Below are 18,059 nucleotides of genomic sequence, written 5' to 3'. Positions count from 1 at the left end.
TCACACATGAGTTATAAATGTACTCAAGATTCCCTCCATGTGGACTTACTACTTACCACAAAGTAAATGAAGCCAGATCCAGAGCGCTGCGTATAAACAGGAACACGGCAGCAACAACAAAACAGAACAAGTTCTCTTAGCGACTACAAAAATAATTCATAAATCACTGTGTTGGGTGCAAATTAAACTTTTCATTTCGGCTGAAAGGAAGAAAGGGTCTCGGGCACTTTTAATTTGAATTTGAATGAACTGTGCCTCAGATGAGTGCGACTATGAGAAGCTGACAAAGACTCCAAAGAATATGGTCTCTTAGACACTCAGCGTATTGTACGTAAGCATAACAGCTGTTTCCTTGTGCGGTTCAGAAGATATACACCTCTGTTTGTAAGCTCCACAACACATGACAGCAGATGTAAACAGACGTACACGTTTCAACTTATAAGACCCTGAGATTATGTGATATAGCAGCGATATTAAAACTAGTACAGACATTTAAAGTTCAAAAACTACAAAACAAAACATCGATCTCTCTGAGGAAAACATTTACTATAATTTTAAAAAAAAACATGAAGTGATGGGACAAAAATTAATGAATATATTTCTTTCTTTGCACACTTTTTTTTTTTCTTTGAGATTATCAAACTTTTTAAACAATTTTTATAAATAAACTTGAACTTTAAATTCTAAATCATTAACCTTGAGCTTTGCAAAACTGGATATAATAAAGACGATATATAGGCAACTTCATTTGGTATGCCAATGATGTATACTAATCAGGTGTTCAATCTAATTGGGTTTGTAGTAACGCAATGCATTTAGGCATGCAGACACGGTCAGGATGACCTTATGAAGTTTGAACGGAGCGTCAGGATGGAAAAGAACGGTGATTTAAATGGCTGTTGGTGTCAGACAGCCTGGACTGAGGATTTTCCTACAAAATGATTTCTAGGGTTTTCCAAAGAATGATCTGATAATGTGAAAATATCCACATCTCTGGGTGAAAATGTCTTGTTCATGCCTCGAGCTCACTGGAAGGCAACTTGGAAGTAACTCCAGTAACCACTTGTTACAACCAATGTATGCAGAAGAGCATCTCTGAACTGCAGAAGACCACACAAGGTGCCACTACTGTCAGCTAAAGACCGCAAACTGAAGCAATGATTAACACAACCTGACCAGAATTAGACAATAGAAAACTAGAAGATCACTGTCTGGTCTGACGCCAGATAAAGGTCATCACTGATTGTCAGTATCTGTATATTTATTTCTTTACCTCTGCATGTAAGGCTTGTTAATTAGACTTAAATATTATAAATATAGTGTTTCTTTGGTTTATTAAGCTTCAGTTGTTTAATAAATAAAATGTGTGGCTGCTATCAAACTATATCTGTCTAATTTCAGTGCACTCTGATTCTCCCATAAACAACCTTTTGCTCTACTTTACATAACCCAAGAATAGAGAATTCATCCACTTATCAGCCTCTCCGCTTGGAGAAAGTGTGATCCACACCCATGTTTAAGTACGTGTTGAAGCCTCTGAAGTTTCTCTCGGGGTTTAATCTTCCTACTGTCTTTTAGGCTTTCACACTCCTTTTTCTCAGGCTTGAGTCGTCTTTTTATTCCAAAGCAGCAAGCTGGCAACATTTCTATCTTTAAACATGGCTTACTAACCACCTGGCTTCCTAAATTCGCTGCAGGGTTTAGAGAAAAAGCTGTTACCTCTGAACAAAACAACGTGTCCCTCCCACAGCAAATGTTGACCTTTTTTTATGAATCACAATTTAGTCTCAATTGGAAATTAGAATTACCCTCTGAGTCACCTTGCCTTTGCTAAACTTTTATAATTGCGTTTAATCTATGCATTAGTGAATGGAGCAGAAACGAGCCATATTTCGTTCTTGGCTGAGTTGCCAGTACTGTGTACTGGTTTGCCTGTCAGCCAATCCACTTTTATCTTCAAGAGACTGATCACCTTCTGTGTTCGACTTTCAAAACAACAATCTAAAAACACTTCAGACTCAGAAATAGATGCAGAGTCATGATATTACTCTTATGCATTTCCTATGAGCTGCTAAAAGACGGGCAAGATGCCAGTATTTTAATTGAAATGTTCACACTTCATCATCAAATTTTAAACAATGGTAAGAAAATGGTCCTTCTCTGAGTTAGGTTGTTAGACATACTATTTATTTTTCCAAGTATGCTTATGTAGCAGCGAGATCACTAATTAAACAGTGTTTACTCTGCCACTCGGCCAACTGTGATGTGTGTGTCTCCCCTGCAGGCACGCTCTAGAAGCAGATCAATAACTGCAGTGAATGTATTGTGTTCAAGCAGCGTTGCAGAGACGAGCCTTTTTCTGAAACCAATTAGATGCTTTTTATCGACTCGTGGAGCAAATGTCCCGATGAAACAAGCGGTGCGCAATCATGCTGTTCTCCACCGCTCGTTGGTGCTGACAAGTAAAGCCTGTTGAAATGAAATGTCTCTTTTTCTCTGTGTTAGACTTCTGCACTGTGACACAGTCGGCAAGTTCGTTTGTATTCAAAGCGACTGAGACTGACGGTCTTCTGGCGAGGGCGTCTGGATCTGACTTTTATGCGGTCAGCTGAGGGAGAACAAATTTACTTTGAGTTTCAAATCAGTGGAGGTGGCTGAGGATTTATAAGGAGAAAGCCTTTTCTGTTTTTTTTTTTTTTTTTTTTTTTTTTTTTTTATAGAAAGAGTTGGTCAGATCTAAAAGTTGCACCAAGGTTAGGCAAACCTTTTCTGCTTCTGAGCTGCATTCATGTAATCTAAATTCATGATGTTTTTGTGACCCCCAACCCCCCTTTTTTTTTTTCTTTTTCTTCTGTCGTCATTGCTTTTTCTGCCTTTTAATAAATGCAAAGGGCTCATGCTGCAGCGAGGGACCAAACCCTGCGGAAAAATCCAGTAATGGCTTCCTGCATCCGAAGCTAAAGGACTGGGAATGGATTGATTGACTGATTTTTTTTTTTATTTTTTTATTTTTTTTTATTTTTTTTTTGGCTTAGATTTGTTTGTTAATTTGAAAGAAACATTTTTTTTTTTAATGTTCTGTCATCGTTTCATTTGCACTTTTCTTTTGAGGTCTGAGTGGTCTCATGGCAGCCAGTTTAGGAGGACAAACTGAGTCTTAGTGCTGTTAGGTAGCTGTCCTTTAGAGGGTCAGAATGAATGATCCGTGCCCCTGAGCACCCAGCCTGAATTCAGAGTGCTTTTAAACCAGGGAGGCCACTGTGGCTGTTCTCTGGATAGGCCGAGGAGGAACAGAGCAGCATTTTAATGAGAGGACGGAGTAAAGCAGAGCTGGACAAGCTGCACAGGCACAAAACAGGCCCAGCTTACACTGCTGTAAATGTATTCTGTTTGCCAATGTTGTGCTGATATTAGCGTTCTCTCTACTAATGTACTCCTTGAAACCTGCCAACCCTGTGGAAGCACATTAGCCAGAAATTTCCCCACAGAGTTGTCACCACCACATCATGCTGTTTGTGTTTTCAGACTCTTTGAATGAGGATAAATGGCTTATCCAGATATAGCAGAGGTGAATGTAACACTTTACATGAAAGGAAATGAGAATTTTTATTAAACCAGGTGTGAACAAACATTCTTCACCTAACAGGTGTTCAGTTCACTCCAGTTTGGTTTGGTTTAGTGAGGTGTGTCCAGAAGCAAAATGTTGATTAGTGTTCAAAGTTATCTGCTTTATCAGTCAGGTTGTCATTCAACCATCAAGCCATTAATCATGGGACTGAACTGGGAGTCATTTATTTATGTCTAAGCTTACCCAGGTTAACTTCAACATGAAATCAAATTATCCAAGGACAAAAAAAGATTGAAAGAAATGAACAAAAGAGCCCTGTGTCAGCTTGGCGACTTGTCCACGGTGTACCCAGGGTCTTGCCATATGATGGCTGGGATGGACTCCAGCACCCACACAACGCTGATGTTTCCTTGGCTTGCCTCAGTGATAGATGTCATAAAACAAATATTAAAGTCTGTAAAGCCCAATAAACAGGATGATTTCGAAGTGATGAGATAACATTTCTGCACATCTGCCAGAATTGGCAGAAGACACATGAGAAAATTAGAGTGGTAGGAAAATGAATAAATCAGGAAATGGGCAAAGAGTGTAAACCCAGTCTGTTACAGCTGTATTCCCTGCATAGAGACATTTATCAGTTAATCTCCAGTGGGACAGTAATGCAATGATCCATGCACTTTGAAGCATTATCATCCATTCAGCCCCACAAACCATATCAGTCCTCAGCTAGAGAGGCAGCAATCAGCATGTTGCTGCTCAGAGATAATGGGCTTTCAGTTGTCAGTTTCGTGTGAGGCAGTGTGAAGGCAAAAGAGATGATACATAATGTCCTGTGCTCAGTGTGGGCTGAAGCCAAGATCATAGTGAGTTCTGATCAATAAACTCACTCGGAGCATTCAGGTACTCATATTTCTGCTTTCCGTCTTCCTTCTCCGGATTTCCATCGACAGGCTGGATCGCAGCCTATTAGAAATTTCAGCATGAACAGGATGGCAGTGTAAAACTTTGTCAGTGTCTTAGCTGAATTGTGATTAGCATTGTGATTCCACAGGCAGCATTACAAAGATTGCTCTGCAGCATTTACTCTAACAGACGCACTCCTCCCCGCTCCTCATGCTCTCCGCCCCTTGTTTGCATCAACGGCATCTGCATGAAAAACAGGCTGTCAAGTTTGACCTACAGACAGCATCTCTGCTATGCCATTAGTGGTGCGTGTATGTGTGCGTGTGCGCAGCGGTGAGCACCACAGGATTAACTTTAGGTTCATATTGAAGAGTCAGCCACATGAGCCCTGAGGCGGCGCCTTCTCTGGACCATAGTGATACTGGCAGATGAGAGTTAGCTGCTGACTCCCCTGTAGAAGCACTACAGCTAGTATTCATGGTTTATATCCAACAGGCAGGACTTGTGACCCTATACCCACTTCTTATTGGTCAATCTGAGCATGGTTAAGTCAGTTTAATTCAGTTTAACAGACGGCAATTCCTTCAACCTCTGCTAACTGGCTAGTCCCAGCACTTGCCATCCTGTGGTTTTGACTACCAGTTCAATTGCTGGGTGGTTGTTGTTTTGGTCCTATCAGTTATTCAGCTGCTTCTTGGAGAGATTCACGTTCTATTCCACCCTCCTGCAGTTGAAGACAGTAGTCTTTCTTCTCCTCTGCAGATGCTGAGACCTGAAAAGACTACTGTAACCAGGGTCTAACAGTGGGTAGGGAAATTGTTAATAAACAAGACCCACAATCATCAGCTGTAATCTTGGAGTTCTTTCATTCACCTCAGAGGCAGCTGATTATGTTGCTCGGTAAAGCTGCAACATTAAGTGTGAAAACCCCAGAAGCTTTATTATGAATCTGTTATCGTTTTAATCTAAATCTGTGGGAAACACTGTTTACTGTCTTGTGACTGTCTTATTTGGTCTGTACCATAAAATTGTTTAATATGGAACTAAAATAAATGAATAAATGATGTTTTGTGTTCAAATAAAGGCTTTCCTTTTACGTGTCAAGGTGTTTTGATTTCCCCCGCGGCTGTCGTCAGCTATCGATGCGCCTCCATCTCGTAACGCTGCCCACTCTGCAACTCAGACATTGATTCATCCCTCCCTTCTCCATTATCTGTTTGTTGCCACTCAGTCTCCAAAGGTGATATCGTGTGTAACCAAAGACTGGTTTGAACATCAATCACCACATTCCTGTCAGTACCACCCCCCCCACACACACTTAAGTCTCATTTAAGAGGTTATCGATGTGGCTCCTCTGGTGATAGTCACTAAGTTGAGTTCTAGGGAGGATCTCAATCAGGAGTAATTCACCTTTTTATGCAATGGTAGCATACTTGTGATCAATTCTCACGTTGCACTGAAGGCTTTTAGCTTGGAGGGTTCGTCTTAAATATAGATATAGATATCTATCTTTATCTTACATCAAAGCAGTCTGTGTTTTGGGATTTTCATAGATGACTTGAATAAACTACGTAAAATAACAAACTGTCTTTTACTAAATGGTAACTTAAATTACTTTATTCTGATACAGTAATTTATGTACCTTGCTTTCTAATGACTTTCATGGGTCTTAGACTAGAAATGCCAGTAACAAAAATGCTTGTTTTGTATGTTGCTTTAAAGGGGAGCAATGTAATGGAGGACCAGGACTTGAGAGAGATTGGAATCGCAGATCCGAGCCACAGAAAGAAGATCCTGCACGCAGCACGTTCCTTTCCAAAGGTGATAAATCATTGATTCCTACTTTAGTACTTCTCAGACCCAATTCAGTGTTTTGCATTTGCTTTAATGTTAGATGATTAAGTAATATTCTCACCTTAGACCCAAGTGTCTATTGCATTTATGGAAATTAACAAGTTAATTTGTGGGTTAGGCATACGGCTGAGCAGGAGCAATAGTGCTTAATAATGAAGTCGAATGCGGTTTGGCGGTGGGCTTGCTTTATCTTATTGTATTGGGAGCTTTACTTTTGTTATAAAAATAAAATTAAACTAAAACACCTCTGCAGTATTGTCACTTTAATTTGTATTGCTTTAGCTCATTCTGCTTGTATACAAATATACATCTGTGGGGGTTATTGAAACCAGAACCCTTCAATTTCCTGCCAAGGAAAATTGGCTAAATTTGCAGCATATTGGTTCAGCCAACGCCCTGAATTCCTCAAAGTGTCTGTGAATGATTACGTTTTCTGCTGCAGGTGAAAGCGCTCGGCTGTGACGGCAGCAACTCCCTGTCCTCCTGGCTGGAGAATCTGGGCCTGCATGAGTACTTGCAAAACTTCCTGTCCAGCGGCTACCGCACTCTGGACTGCGTCAGAAACCTGTGGGAGCTGGAGATTGTCAATGTGAGTCACAGTGATGTACAAGGACAGTGGGGAGTATCAGAGGGTGAAATTAGTCTTCAGGTGTCTTGGGAAAAAAAAATCAGGATAGGGAAACGAGTTTGACGGTTTACTTCAGGTTCCCCCCCCCCAAACTGAAGCAGGAGGCTAAAACTGAAGGTGAATGTGTATTTGTGTTGAATATTGGGAAATGGATTCTAAAGTCTCACTCAAAAAAATTAATTGAGATTTTCACTTTTGAAAACAAGAACTGAAATTACTTGGTTAGAAGATGGCACGTCAGACTTCACTGGTCTGTGAGGAAATGTGTTGCCTTTTGCTACTACTGGGAAGGGTCTCTGAAAGAAACATGTTTTCTTGTTCACTCCAAGATCAGTGCTGCATTCCTCCATTTCTGTGTGCAATACCATCACCTGTAGATCAGTGAAGTAATGTCAGACACTGTATCGCTGCATGAACGTGTGAACTTGTGCAATCCTGTATGTAGATTCAAGATTAACAGAAGAGAAGAGACTCTGAGGGGAAACAGCTTCACATGGAGAACCATTAAGGGAACCTCACAAATGAAATGGTGCCTGATGTGTTGTTTTCTGGCATTTCCTTATGTGCTGCTCAGTATGATCACTTCATAATTTTCTTTTTTACAGGTGCTAAAAATTAGCCTACTTGGTCACAGGAAACGCATCATCGCTTCCTTAGCGGAGAGGCCTTATGAAGAGCCTCCTGTCAAACCTCCTCGTTTGTCTCAGATCAGGGTGAGGACCTACAAACTACTTTCCTGTGTAAAAGTGCTTCACAAAATGTTTCTTGTTTACTCTTCACTCACTTCGGAACCAGATCTGATGTTTGAATACTGTCCGACAAACTTAGGCTTACGTTTCAAATTCTTTATTTTTAGCCTGTAAATGTTGCAAAGCATATTGACAAAGATGAATGCCTGATAGCTAATGATAGAGAGTGCATCTGACATGAGACACCCAACTGTGTCATATTACATCTCTGCAGTGCCAAGACCTGCCTGGATCCCAGACTTCATCTCCCATGAGTCACATGGAGCCCTACACAGGACGCTCAATGGACCCTCTGCTGCCTGCAGGCGAGCCAGGGAGGAAAAAAGCACAAGAAAACGACTATGACGTTACCCAAAGATATCGCAGCGAACGACACAGGCCTCCTGTATGTGGTATATCTACGAGTGTGTTAATGGTTATTGAGGGCCTCTGCCAGGCTTCTTTGATAGTTATGGTTATTTTTATAGGAGCGACATGAAGACTGGCAACGAGAGCCCCGCCTGACCTTGCGGCCACCTAGTCTAGCAGCACCGTACGCCCCGGTTCAGAACTGGCATCACCAACCAGAGAAACTCATCTTTGAATCCTGCGCTTATGAAGCTAGTGTACGTCTGCACCATTCTCCTTCCTACATGATTCCGCTTCGTTGATTAAATACATCAGCAGTAATGTCTTTTTCCCCTCCATTTCATTACAGTATCTTGGTTCCATGCTTATTAAGGAACTAAGGGGCACGGAGTCCACGCAGGATGCTTGTGCCAAAATGCGGGTATGACAAGTTTCTCCAATCCCTGAGGATAAACTCATAGATATTGTTTGCGTGAGTGGCAACTGACCTGTCCTTTTAATCTTCCCTCCAGAGGTCAACAGAGCAAATGAGAAAAGTCCCGACTATCGTCCTCTCAATCACATACAAGGGTGTGAAGTTTATCGACGCAGCCAACAAGGTTAGCGACTACACACATGCGCACACACACGTACATACACATTTTCTCTTTGCGTAAAGGTTTACTTCTTAACCAGACGTGTTCTTTGAGGCGTGTGATACATCGAATTGAGGCCGGGGCAAATGACAGCACGTTTCCTTTTTTAATGTGTGCATGAAAGTGACGCAGTCAGACATCAAGCTTCCTCTCTTTCTGTGATTGTAAATATCATGCCTGCAAGTTTGTGTCAGATTAGTTTGTGCTTATATTTCCTTATAGGAAGCAAATCTGATTGACATTTAGTTGACATTAATAAAAAAAGGCTTTGAAATATTGAAGCTCAACATGGTCGTGTTGTAGTTGCACTTGTGATGGCTGGCAGTCAGTGTCTCTCCTTTAACCGTTTAGTTTTTTTTTTATTTTGTAACATTTTCTAACAGCATTATTGTCTCAATGTTGATGGAATGAAATAAATTTTAAAAAAATGAAAGAATGCACTGTGTACTCTCGTTACTAAACCTCACTCATGTCGCCCTTCTCGGTCCAGAACATCATTGCTGAGCACGAGATCCGTAACATTTCTTGTGCAGCCCAGGACCCAGAGGACTTGTGCACATTTGCCTACATCACTAAGGACCTGCAGACCAGCCACCATTACTGCCATGTCTTCAGCACAGTAGATGTGGTAAGGACACTTGTACTGGGCTCTATTGTACTATAGATGGTATAAAAGATGATTGTGTGATTGTGCTGTCACCCATCGCCCTTGAAGCTTTTATATGCTGGCGTTTTAGAGCCAGACGTTATCTTACAAAGATGGGAGGGTGGAGGGTTTACTTAGCAGCTAGCGCTTAGCAAGTTGCATTCATAAACAGCAGCTCATGGCATGCAAGCAGGCATGCAATATAGAGACACACATACAGGCTAATTAATGTAAGAAACAGATGGACATTAGAGCACAAACTTCTTGGATGGTCAGCACCACACAGAAATGAACAGTATTAGTCATGTAATCAATTAGAAATGTTCTAAAACTCACCAGTAGTAGTAAGCACACGGTGAAGAGCTCCAGTTTAGTACTTCAGAATGAGTCCTCAATTATTATGTTGTTATTAAATTGTTATGAAGGGGGAAACAATCCACAGAAGCCAAAATATTTTTTGTACCATACTGTAAAATGTGACATTTTAACATGGAAGTCTGTCATTTTTGGAGCCAGCTTCAAGCTTTGCACAGAGGAACTGCAGTTTTTGTACTTCTGGAGTTTCTCCCCCGTGTTCAAAACAAAGTACAGATTTATCTTCTAGTTATCAATCAATCTTTATTTATAAAGCACTTTTCATACAGAAAAAATGTAGCACAAAGTGCTTTACATAGTTAAAAGCACTTATGTCAGCTTGCAGTTTGTCTGCTTATTCAGGGAACCAGTGGGCCTTGAACAGTAGTAGTAGCTCAGTGTGTATTTTACGTGTAGTTGGTTTTTTTTCCTGTGTAATAATATTAAACATTGCTATCAATACATTTTTCAAAAAATGCCTCTCTGTGCAAAATGGGTTCAAAAACATAAACAACTGTGGGATCCTGTTTGTCTGTGTCTGATATTATTTGTATCCCACTGTAACTTTACTGTATAAAGAGCTAACATCTCCAAAATGTCAGGAGTAGTTAGTCATTACAAGAAGTGTTTGTGAGCTAAAAATCAAGAATGTGGGATACTGTGTCCGTGATTTGGAGAGCCCAGTGCGTGCTCCCGACGCAGGAAAAACCAATTCTGCAGTGGAGACCTACCTGGCACTTGTGCAGGTGAAGCCAAAGGGAAGATATGCTTCATCATATTTTCTAGTCTTTGACTTGGAAGGATGTTGGTTTGGAAACATATTTGGCGATGCTTCATCTCCTGCTTTGCGTTTGTGTGGCAGCCCCGTCAGAAACCTGTCCGTTATGCTAGTAGTAGCTTGACAAAAGTTTTCAGCTGCAGACAGTAATGTTTTTGTATTTGATTGCGGGCTGTTGGTAGTCATTAAACACTGAAACGCTATGAGTCAAAATAGTTACCACAGCTTTGCCGTGTCCCTTCTGCTACCGAAAGTGTCCATATGAATCTCCTTTATTTGGTTATTTTAAACTGCACTGACTATATGGCTGCTTTCAGGGTCCGCCAGGCACAATCGTCACTACACAAGAGAGATGTTTCTGCGTATTGGTGTACATGGAGTGCTTTATCTCAGGGCAGGTTACTACATCAAAGGATATAAAGAGGATTTCACAGCTCTGTGTTATGTGTCTCTTCAAATGATGATTGTTGTTCCCACCATAGGATTGCTTTTTCAGACTCCCAAGGCATAACGTATAAAGCATGAATCATCTGTCTTTAGTCTGCAGAGCTTGTTCGTACCTGGGAGCTGTCAGGGTAAAACAGAATAATCCAGCAGCTTTATTACTGAGCTACAGAGGATGGATCTAGTTTAGGAACAGGGGGTTGCTGCACAATACTCCTGAGATTACTGCCACTTCTTCAGGTTATGCAATTTTGTTTTGAAGAAGTTTTGGAGGAAAAATCTTTCTTCTGTTACATTTTGCTGTCTCACTGCACACTGTGATGGTGGTGGTCCTTTGGCTAAAGGCTTGTAATGACTCAGTGATCCTCCTCTTTCTCCCTTTCTGTATAGAACCTGACCTATGAGATTATACTGACACTGGGCCAGGCGTTTGAGGTAGCATATCAGCTGGCTCTGCAGGCCCAGAGGACCAAACCGCACCAGAGCGTCCCAGCTGGATCTGGATCAGAGGTCATTGAGACCAAGTCCAGCAAACCTGTGCCCAAACCACGAGGCAGCATACGCAAAACAGCGGTGAGTTGGTTGTTAAAAGTGTTGTAGTAAAAAGACCAAATAAAGCTGAAATATTGTTCAACGTGTTCTCAAGCAAATTTGGAATTTTAAATCCTTTTACTTCTCTGTGCCAGAAAAAAATCTTTTTGTGTTTTGTGATTACATTTGCAGCGCACGCCTAATTTTTTTTTTGGAAGCAAAAACGATGTTAGATTGCTTGCATCAGTCTACACCTCTCGACATGACTGTGGTTATGCTATGCTGATGTCCATCTGGGCATTAGCATTAAACCATTAAGAGGGAAGCTTGTGCTGAATATAAATGAGCCAAGTCCACCTCAGGGACAAGTCACACATTTCTAGCTGCAGCTTAATGATCACAATGATTTAACGATGTAATTCTGTTCAGTGTGTTTCATCTGTGTGGCTTTTTTTTTTTCACATGTACATTTTTAAATGTGTTTAATCAGCACCTGAGCACACATGCACTTCATACTCAGTTACACACATCCACACCGATAAGCACACACAAGCTTCAAAATGCACCTGCAGTGTCTTCTGTGTTGTGTGCGACCTGTCAGAGTCCTCATGTGTCATGCCTGTTAAAATCTGTGTCCCTTTTCCCGCCCTTTAAGTTCTTTGAGTCTGTCGCTGCTTCGTCCTGGTTCTTTGTGCACTTTCCCTTTTCTCTTCTAATCTTCGTCTCCGTCTGGCTCGCTTCTCTTCCTCCTGGTGGTGTTTATTCCTCCCAGGACTCTCCTCTTCCTCTCGACAGTCGTTGCTGTTACTGTTACACCTGCACCAACCACCGTCCCTCCTTCCTACCGCTGCACTCTGCCAGCCATGCTGCCCAGGTGCTGCCTCCTATCCCATCCCCACCCTTCTCACCCACTCGTTGTTGTTTTGTTTTTGTTTTTTTGTTTTTTTGCCTTCCTGTCACAGCTTATTTTCTCTGACTTTCCTGAAAAGCCCGTAAACTTTTTTGTCTGTTTATTTCACTATATTTTCACTGCTCTGTGTTGAAAACTACAAATCATGATGAATACTGTTAACTCCAACGCCCTCTAGTGACACGCTTGTAGTAAGACAGACAAAGTTTATATACTGTACACAGAATTCTTTTTGGGTGTTTTTACTTAATTTAAACTTTTACAGGTTTTTTTTTTTAAAGTCCCTTTATGATATACATAGAGAAAATGTTATTATGTTTTATCAATAAAAAGCCAGCAAAATTGGCTATTTACTAATTACTCCCAAAAGTGCTCAGCAAAATGAGAACCAGGAAAAGTTAAAATTGCAAAAATTGCAAATCTCATAGACCCATATTTTTATTGACATCTGAACAACATTTTAACTGTTTACACTGAGAAAAACATAAGGTCGTTTTCTGGGAGATGAGGAAACCAGTTGCCGGACTTTCAGCAGAGAAATGAGTCCCATTCTTGTTTATTGTATTGTTTTTAGCTGCTCAGTAGTTCTGTGTCTTCTTTGTTGTATTTCATGGTGTGTCAACTGTTTTTAATTGTGAAAGGTCTGAACTGCAGTTCATCACCGAAGCTATGCGGCTGTAATAGATGAAGTATGTGGTTTAGTTTAGTCGAACTATGCAAGGCCTTCCCTGAAAAAGACGTCATCTGGATGGAAGCACGTGTTGCTCTAAAACCTGTAGATACCTTTCGGCAATAATGTTTTGCCATGTGTGCAAGCTGCCTATTTCATGGGAATGATCCACCCACATACCATGAGAGATGCAGGCTTTTAAACTGAGCACTGATGGCGAGCCTGACGGTCCCTCTCCTCCAGAGGACTTTTCATCTGTGTTTTCTAAAAAGAATTTTAAATTTGGCTTTGTCTGACCACATGACAGTTTTCCAAGTTGCCTCAGAGCTTTGGCTCAGAGAAGATGGCAGTGCATCACATAGTACTTCTGATCTTTTGAGCCCCAACTATTCTGAGAAGTGTTGCTGCCATCAAATTCAAAATGACTTAATGTTTTTCATGAAATAGTAAAAAGTATTAGTTAAAAACCTTTTTGTCTAATATAATAAATAAAATATGGGTTTATGAGATCTGCAAACCATTGCATCCTGTTTTCTTTACATTTTACGCAGCATTCCAACTTTTTTGGGACCGGGGTTGTAATTTTATGATAATTGATGGATAGGTGTGATGCTGCATCGTTTATGGAATCTGTTTAAACACAAACATCAACACTTTCATGGGTAAATGTGGTTAAATTTCACCACAAACAATTACAGTTTGTTGGCACAATAATACTTCATTGCTGCATTTTGAATCTAAGCATTACAAAAAGTGTAATCAGCCTCGTATGTGAAGATTCAGATATTTCATTGCTGTCTGTTTGTACTCACAGGGGGACATCGTGGACCAGGAAGGCGATTCTCAGTCCCAGGGTAGTGCCACGTGGCTCATGGACCCCAAGGAATCAAAGCGCACTATCAGCACTAAGTACGAGACCACCATTTTCTGAGTGGACCTCTCTTCCTCCTGGGCTCAGCCTCACCCTCCTTCCTTCCCCTCCTTCTGTGTGCCTTTCACTGTGACGCTGCCTCTTTCTCCACGCTGGACCTCTGCTCCTCCCCACCGCCATCACTTGTTTCCTCCTCCGACAACACCACAGTCTGTGGCAACTGACCAGCTGTTGCCCCTTCTTATGTTTAACTCCCAGCACCTTTACACTTTTTCTCGATTATTAATGCAACCCCTCCACCTCGCCCACAGTCTTCTAGCTGTCTAGTTGGTATCTCTTCTACTGTGAGCCTGCCACTCACTTTCCCTTTTATTCCTCCTTTCTGTTTACCTTATATGCTTCCTCCAACAATGCTTCCCCCCCCCCCCCCCCCTTTTTTTTTTTTTTTTTTTTTTTTTTTTTTTTTTTTTCTCTTCCCAACTGTCAACATCCCACTCTTTACTCTTGGTGATAAGCTCTCTCTTTTCTTAATGCTTTTCCTGCTCTGTTAGGCGACGGCCGCTCTGAGGCTTTTCACTCTGACGTTCCAACTCCTGACTTCACCGAGTGCTGAGAAAACTGATTTTTACCACAGCCAAGAGTGACCCGCTGCACACATCCTGTACCTGGATGGACACGTTTCTTGAGGAAACTGTGAAACTGATCCTGTAATTCTATGCATCAGTCGGACTGTAGCATGTTTATGTTCGCAGGGATGCAGGTGTTATTGAGGTTAAATAAGATCAATTAAGGGCAAGGCTTTTTTTTCTTCTTCTTCTTCTTCTTCTTCTTCTTCTTCTTACGGTCAGCTGCCTGCTTAAAGCCAAAAGAGGCCAAGATCCTAGCACTGTGATATGATCCTTTTGATGCTAATGAAGTAAGCATTTTGGGATGGGGTTTCTAGAGAGCATCAGAGGGACAGAATAGGGCACAGAGGCAGACATGGGTCTGCATGTTAGTGGTCCTTGCTCCAAAAAAACAGCTCAAACTAATTCAAAACTGGCATGCCGTCAACTATCAGTCAGGATTTAAACTCAATGCTTCGTCTAGAGTGAACTAACTACACCTAAGCACTTACATAAAATCCTCAAGTTTGAAAGAATAAGTGCATTTTCCTCTTTTTTTTTCCTTTCACAACAAATGCCTTCAGTGTTCATCCTGTCAGCATTGCCTTTCCCCCCCAGTCATACCAGGTTAATGTTTCACAGATGCTTGGTGAAAAGAGTTAATCATTACGAAGGACGTAATCCATCACTATAGTGCTGTTTGTGTCCATCGGTTTTACTTTATTTTAACTCCACTGCTTTGTGTGCGTGTGTCTGTGTCCCTTCCCTGTAGCTGACACTGTGGCCAATCCCAGACAGTGAGAAAAGGACGGGAATGAGCCCTGTTGAGTGGTGGGTAGGATGTTTTGCTGGATCATTACCCCACTTCTCACCGAGCAGATCACATCAGCAGTCGGATTGTGCCCACAGTTACACACGGGCCTGGAGAATAAGACTGATGTAAACCTTTCGCCAACGCAACACGCTCCCCCGGTTCATCAGACTTCTCCAACTTCATCACCCTGCACGCACGCACGCACCCGCCTCCATTTAACTTCTCGATGCTCAGAAAAGTGATGGTTGTTCCGTGCGACATTAGAGACGGATGTGTTTGTTGTTGCGTGCATTTCCTCCGAAATGAACCATCACGTCCCTCACTGAGAGTTGGTGTTTATCGTTTCAGGAAATGTACCTGCCGTTTTCAAAGCAGAACTTGTAGTTAAAGGGGAAGTTGCTGCAGAGATGAGGAACATTCACTTTTTATTATGAAACAAACTGTCAGACGAGAGACCTCACACTGTAGGTACACACTTCTTCCTGGGTTGTTTGTCCTGTATCCAAACATTTTAGCTGCTTTCATCACCGTCAGCTTGCATACATGTGTAACTGTGATAAAACAATGTAATCTTGCATGGGAGGAGCTCTCTTACCAAACTCAAGGGGCAAAGAAACTGACACTAAAAGACTGTTTTATATTGAAATAACGGGGGATGGCGTTTATTTTACTTCTTGCGTGTGTATGCGCGCGCGTGTGTGGGTGTGTGTGTGGGTGGGTGTTTACTTTTTTTAATAGGACTATGATTTGTCCTAATGCTGGAACTGGATCAGGTGTGGTTCTTTCTCTCCTTCCCTGCCCCTTTGTTCAGTTAATCTCGACAAGATTATTCACCAAACCTGCCATGCAGGCCGGTACGACTCTAGATTTATAGCTGCAGACAAGAACAATAGGGCACGGCATGTTTCTCTAGCTAACTCCTAATATGTTGACTGTTAATGGTACTGTTTGGTCCACCAATCTGTATATGGGTGCATAGTCGGCTCATTTTGATTTAACTCTTGTATATGTGGTACATTTTTATCCGGCCAGTACGATAACTCTATGGTACACTGTCTTCAGCGCGCTGGTGTCAGCACCTTTAGCCATCAGCCTGGTCCTGCTCTGCTTTTGCACATTGCTGAGGATCAGGAAAGATATTTTGGGACTAATCTGATGACAACAATGATGAGAATGATATTATACATGAATCTAGCGGTCTGTATTTTGATACTTGAATGATTTTTGTTTTTATAGATATCTATATATATATATATGTATGTATATGTATGTATGTATGTATGTACGTATGTAATTTTTGACACTTGTCAAAAAAGAGAAAAGGACTATGTCTTATAAAGTTAAACATATCGTGAATAAATACCCTGTGATTTAAAAAAAAAAAAAAAAAAACATTAAAAAAAGAAGGCTGAGAACATGACTCAGAAGAGGGACCTCACTTCAGAGAAAAAGATTGTAAATAATCTTGGGCTTCCAGTCTTTTTTATGATTATTTTTCATAATTGTACAACTAATAAATGGTACAGTTAGAATTGTTGTCTCTGGATGTTTATTAGGACATTCTTTTGTTCTTGTTTTAACGGCTCTTCCTCCAAATTTGGGTAAATTTCTGATGGATTTACAGCTCTGTTGCAGTCTTTAAGGGTAAGTGATGCATGAGTGTCGATGCATTCAGAGTATCTCGATTTGGCTCAGGGCAGCCGAGGTTAGTGGACGTCTTCCAATGAAATGTTTGCTCTCCACCCAATCTCCACATCATAAACTTCTCTGCAACAGCTCAGTGGATTTACAAAGGGAATATGTATTACAGCTGCTTCTTCTGTCAGTCTATTAAAAAAAAAGTTCATTAAATCAGAACAAAGAAACTTTTTATTTGAACTGAAGTTCACTTTTCAGCACAGGATTATAAACACAACAGTTTTGCTTTTCTTTGCCCCTTTGACCTCGGTCACCTTCAGTTTTATTACTGCTGTCACCTTTTAAACCTTACATAACCCATATTGTGCTTTTGACTTTGTGTTCATGTTTAGCTTTATCGGCTCAAGTTAATTTAAATATTGCAAAGGTTTGAAATTGCCCCAACTTCTGGTTGTGCTTTGACAATTATTTTTATCTTTGTTATGAGGGAAATGAGTCGGAAGAAAATTGCTGCAGCTATAATTCGAATGCCAGCTGCGGTGAAATGTCAACAACAAGACGTTGATGTGTTTACTCAAAATAATTATTACATTTGTGAATGTAAACCGAAATAGACTTTTAATGTTGACTGAATAGAAGTTCTAATGTTGGTTTTGGGGGAGAAAAGGCAAATCTCACTCAGTTTATTTAACAAAATATTTAAGCGAGTGATTGAAATACCTGATGTTTTCCGTGTATTACAAAGTATTTCCAATTAAACTTAAGTTGTTCATTGTTTTTAGCTGCAAATTCAACTGGCAAGAGTGAATTCAGTTTGTTCTGTAATCTGAGTAATGAGTATGTCCTTAAAAAATGTCAAACTATGGCTGCATCTTTGATGTGACTGCTGGCATGGAAAGAAAATGTACTAGCAGCGGCCCAATGACAGATGAGATGATGGAGATGTTTACACATCTGTCACAGACATATGCTGCTGTTCCTGGAAAACAGATGCTGACTGTGAGATCTGATCCACAGATGTTCTGCTTTGCTCACAGAAATTGCACAGACTGTGTGTGGTATCTGGCCTGTAAAAATGGAAAATATTATTACTGAAATAAATGTTTGGTGGTA

General features: G+C 40.9%; 1 protein-coding gene across 4 annotated transcripts in view; it reads left to right on the top strand.

Moving 5' to 3' along the window:
* The window catches only part of LOC120718968 (ankyrin repeat and SAM domain-containing protein 1A), a 29,218-nt gene extending 14,894 nt beyond the window's left edge, over positions 1-14,324 (top strand). For 3 of the 4 annotated variants that reach the window (XM_040007758.1, XM_040007760.1, XM_040007759.1), the window contains 10 exons: positions 6,194-6,292; positions 6,768-6,914; positions 7,559-7,666; positions 7,917-8,087; positions 8,170-8,307; positions 8,400-8,471; positions 8,563-8,649; positions 9,176-9,313; positions 11,298-11,480; positions 13,833-14,324. In XM_040007758.1, the coding sequence (XP_039863692.1) occupies positions 6,194-6,292; positions 6,768-6,914; positions 7,559-7,666; positions 7,917-8,087; positions 8,170-8,307; positions 8,400-8,471; positions 8,563-8,649; positions 9,176-9,313; positions 11,298-11,480; positions 13,833-13,949 (1,260 nt within the window). In that variant the 3' untranslated portion in view covers positions 13,950-14,324. The remainder of the gene's footprint in view (positions 1-6,193; positions 6,293-6,767; positions 6,915-7,558; positions 7,667-7,916; positions 8,088-8,169; positions 8,308-8,399; positions 8,472-8,562; positions 8,650-9,175; positions 9,314-11,297; positions 11,481-13,832) is intronic. The other variant, XM_040007761.1, reaches the window with a different exon arrangement.
* Positions 14,325-18,059: the final 3,735 nt, after the last annotated feature.

Source organism: Simochromis diagramma, unplaced genomic scaffold (assembly GCF_900408965.1).
Source record: "Simochromis diagramma unplaced genomic scaffold, fSimDia1.1 OVJJ01000545.1, whole genome shotgun sequence".
Taxonomy (NCBI): Eukaryota; Metazoa; Chordata; class Actinopteri; order Cichliformes; family Cichlidae; genus Simochromis; species Simochromis diagramma.
Note: the sequence above shows the minus strand (reverse complement) of the source record. Positions and strands in the feature narration are given on the sequence as shown.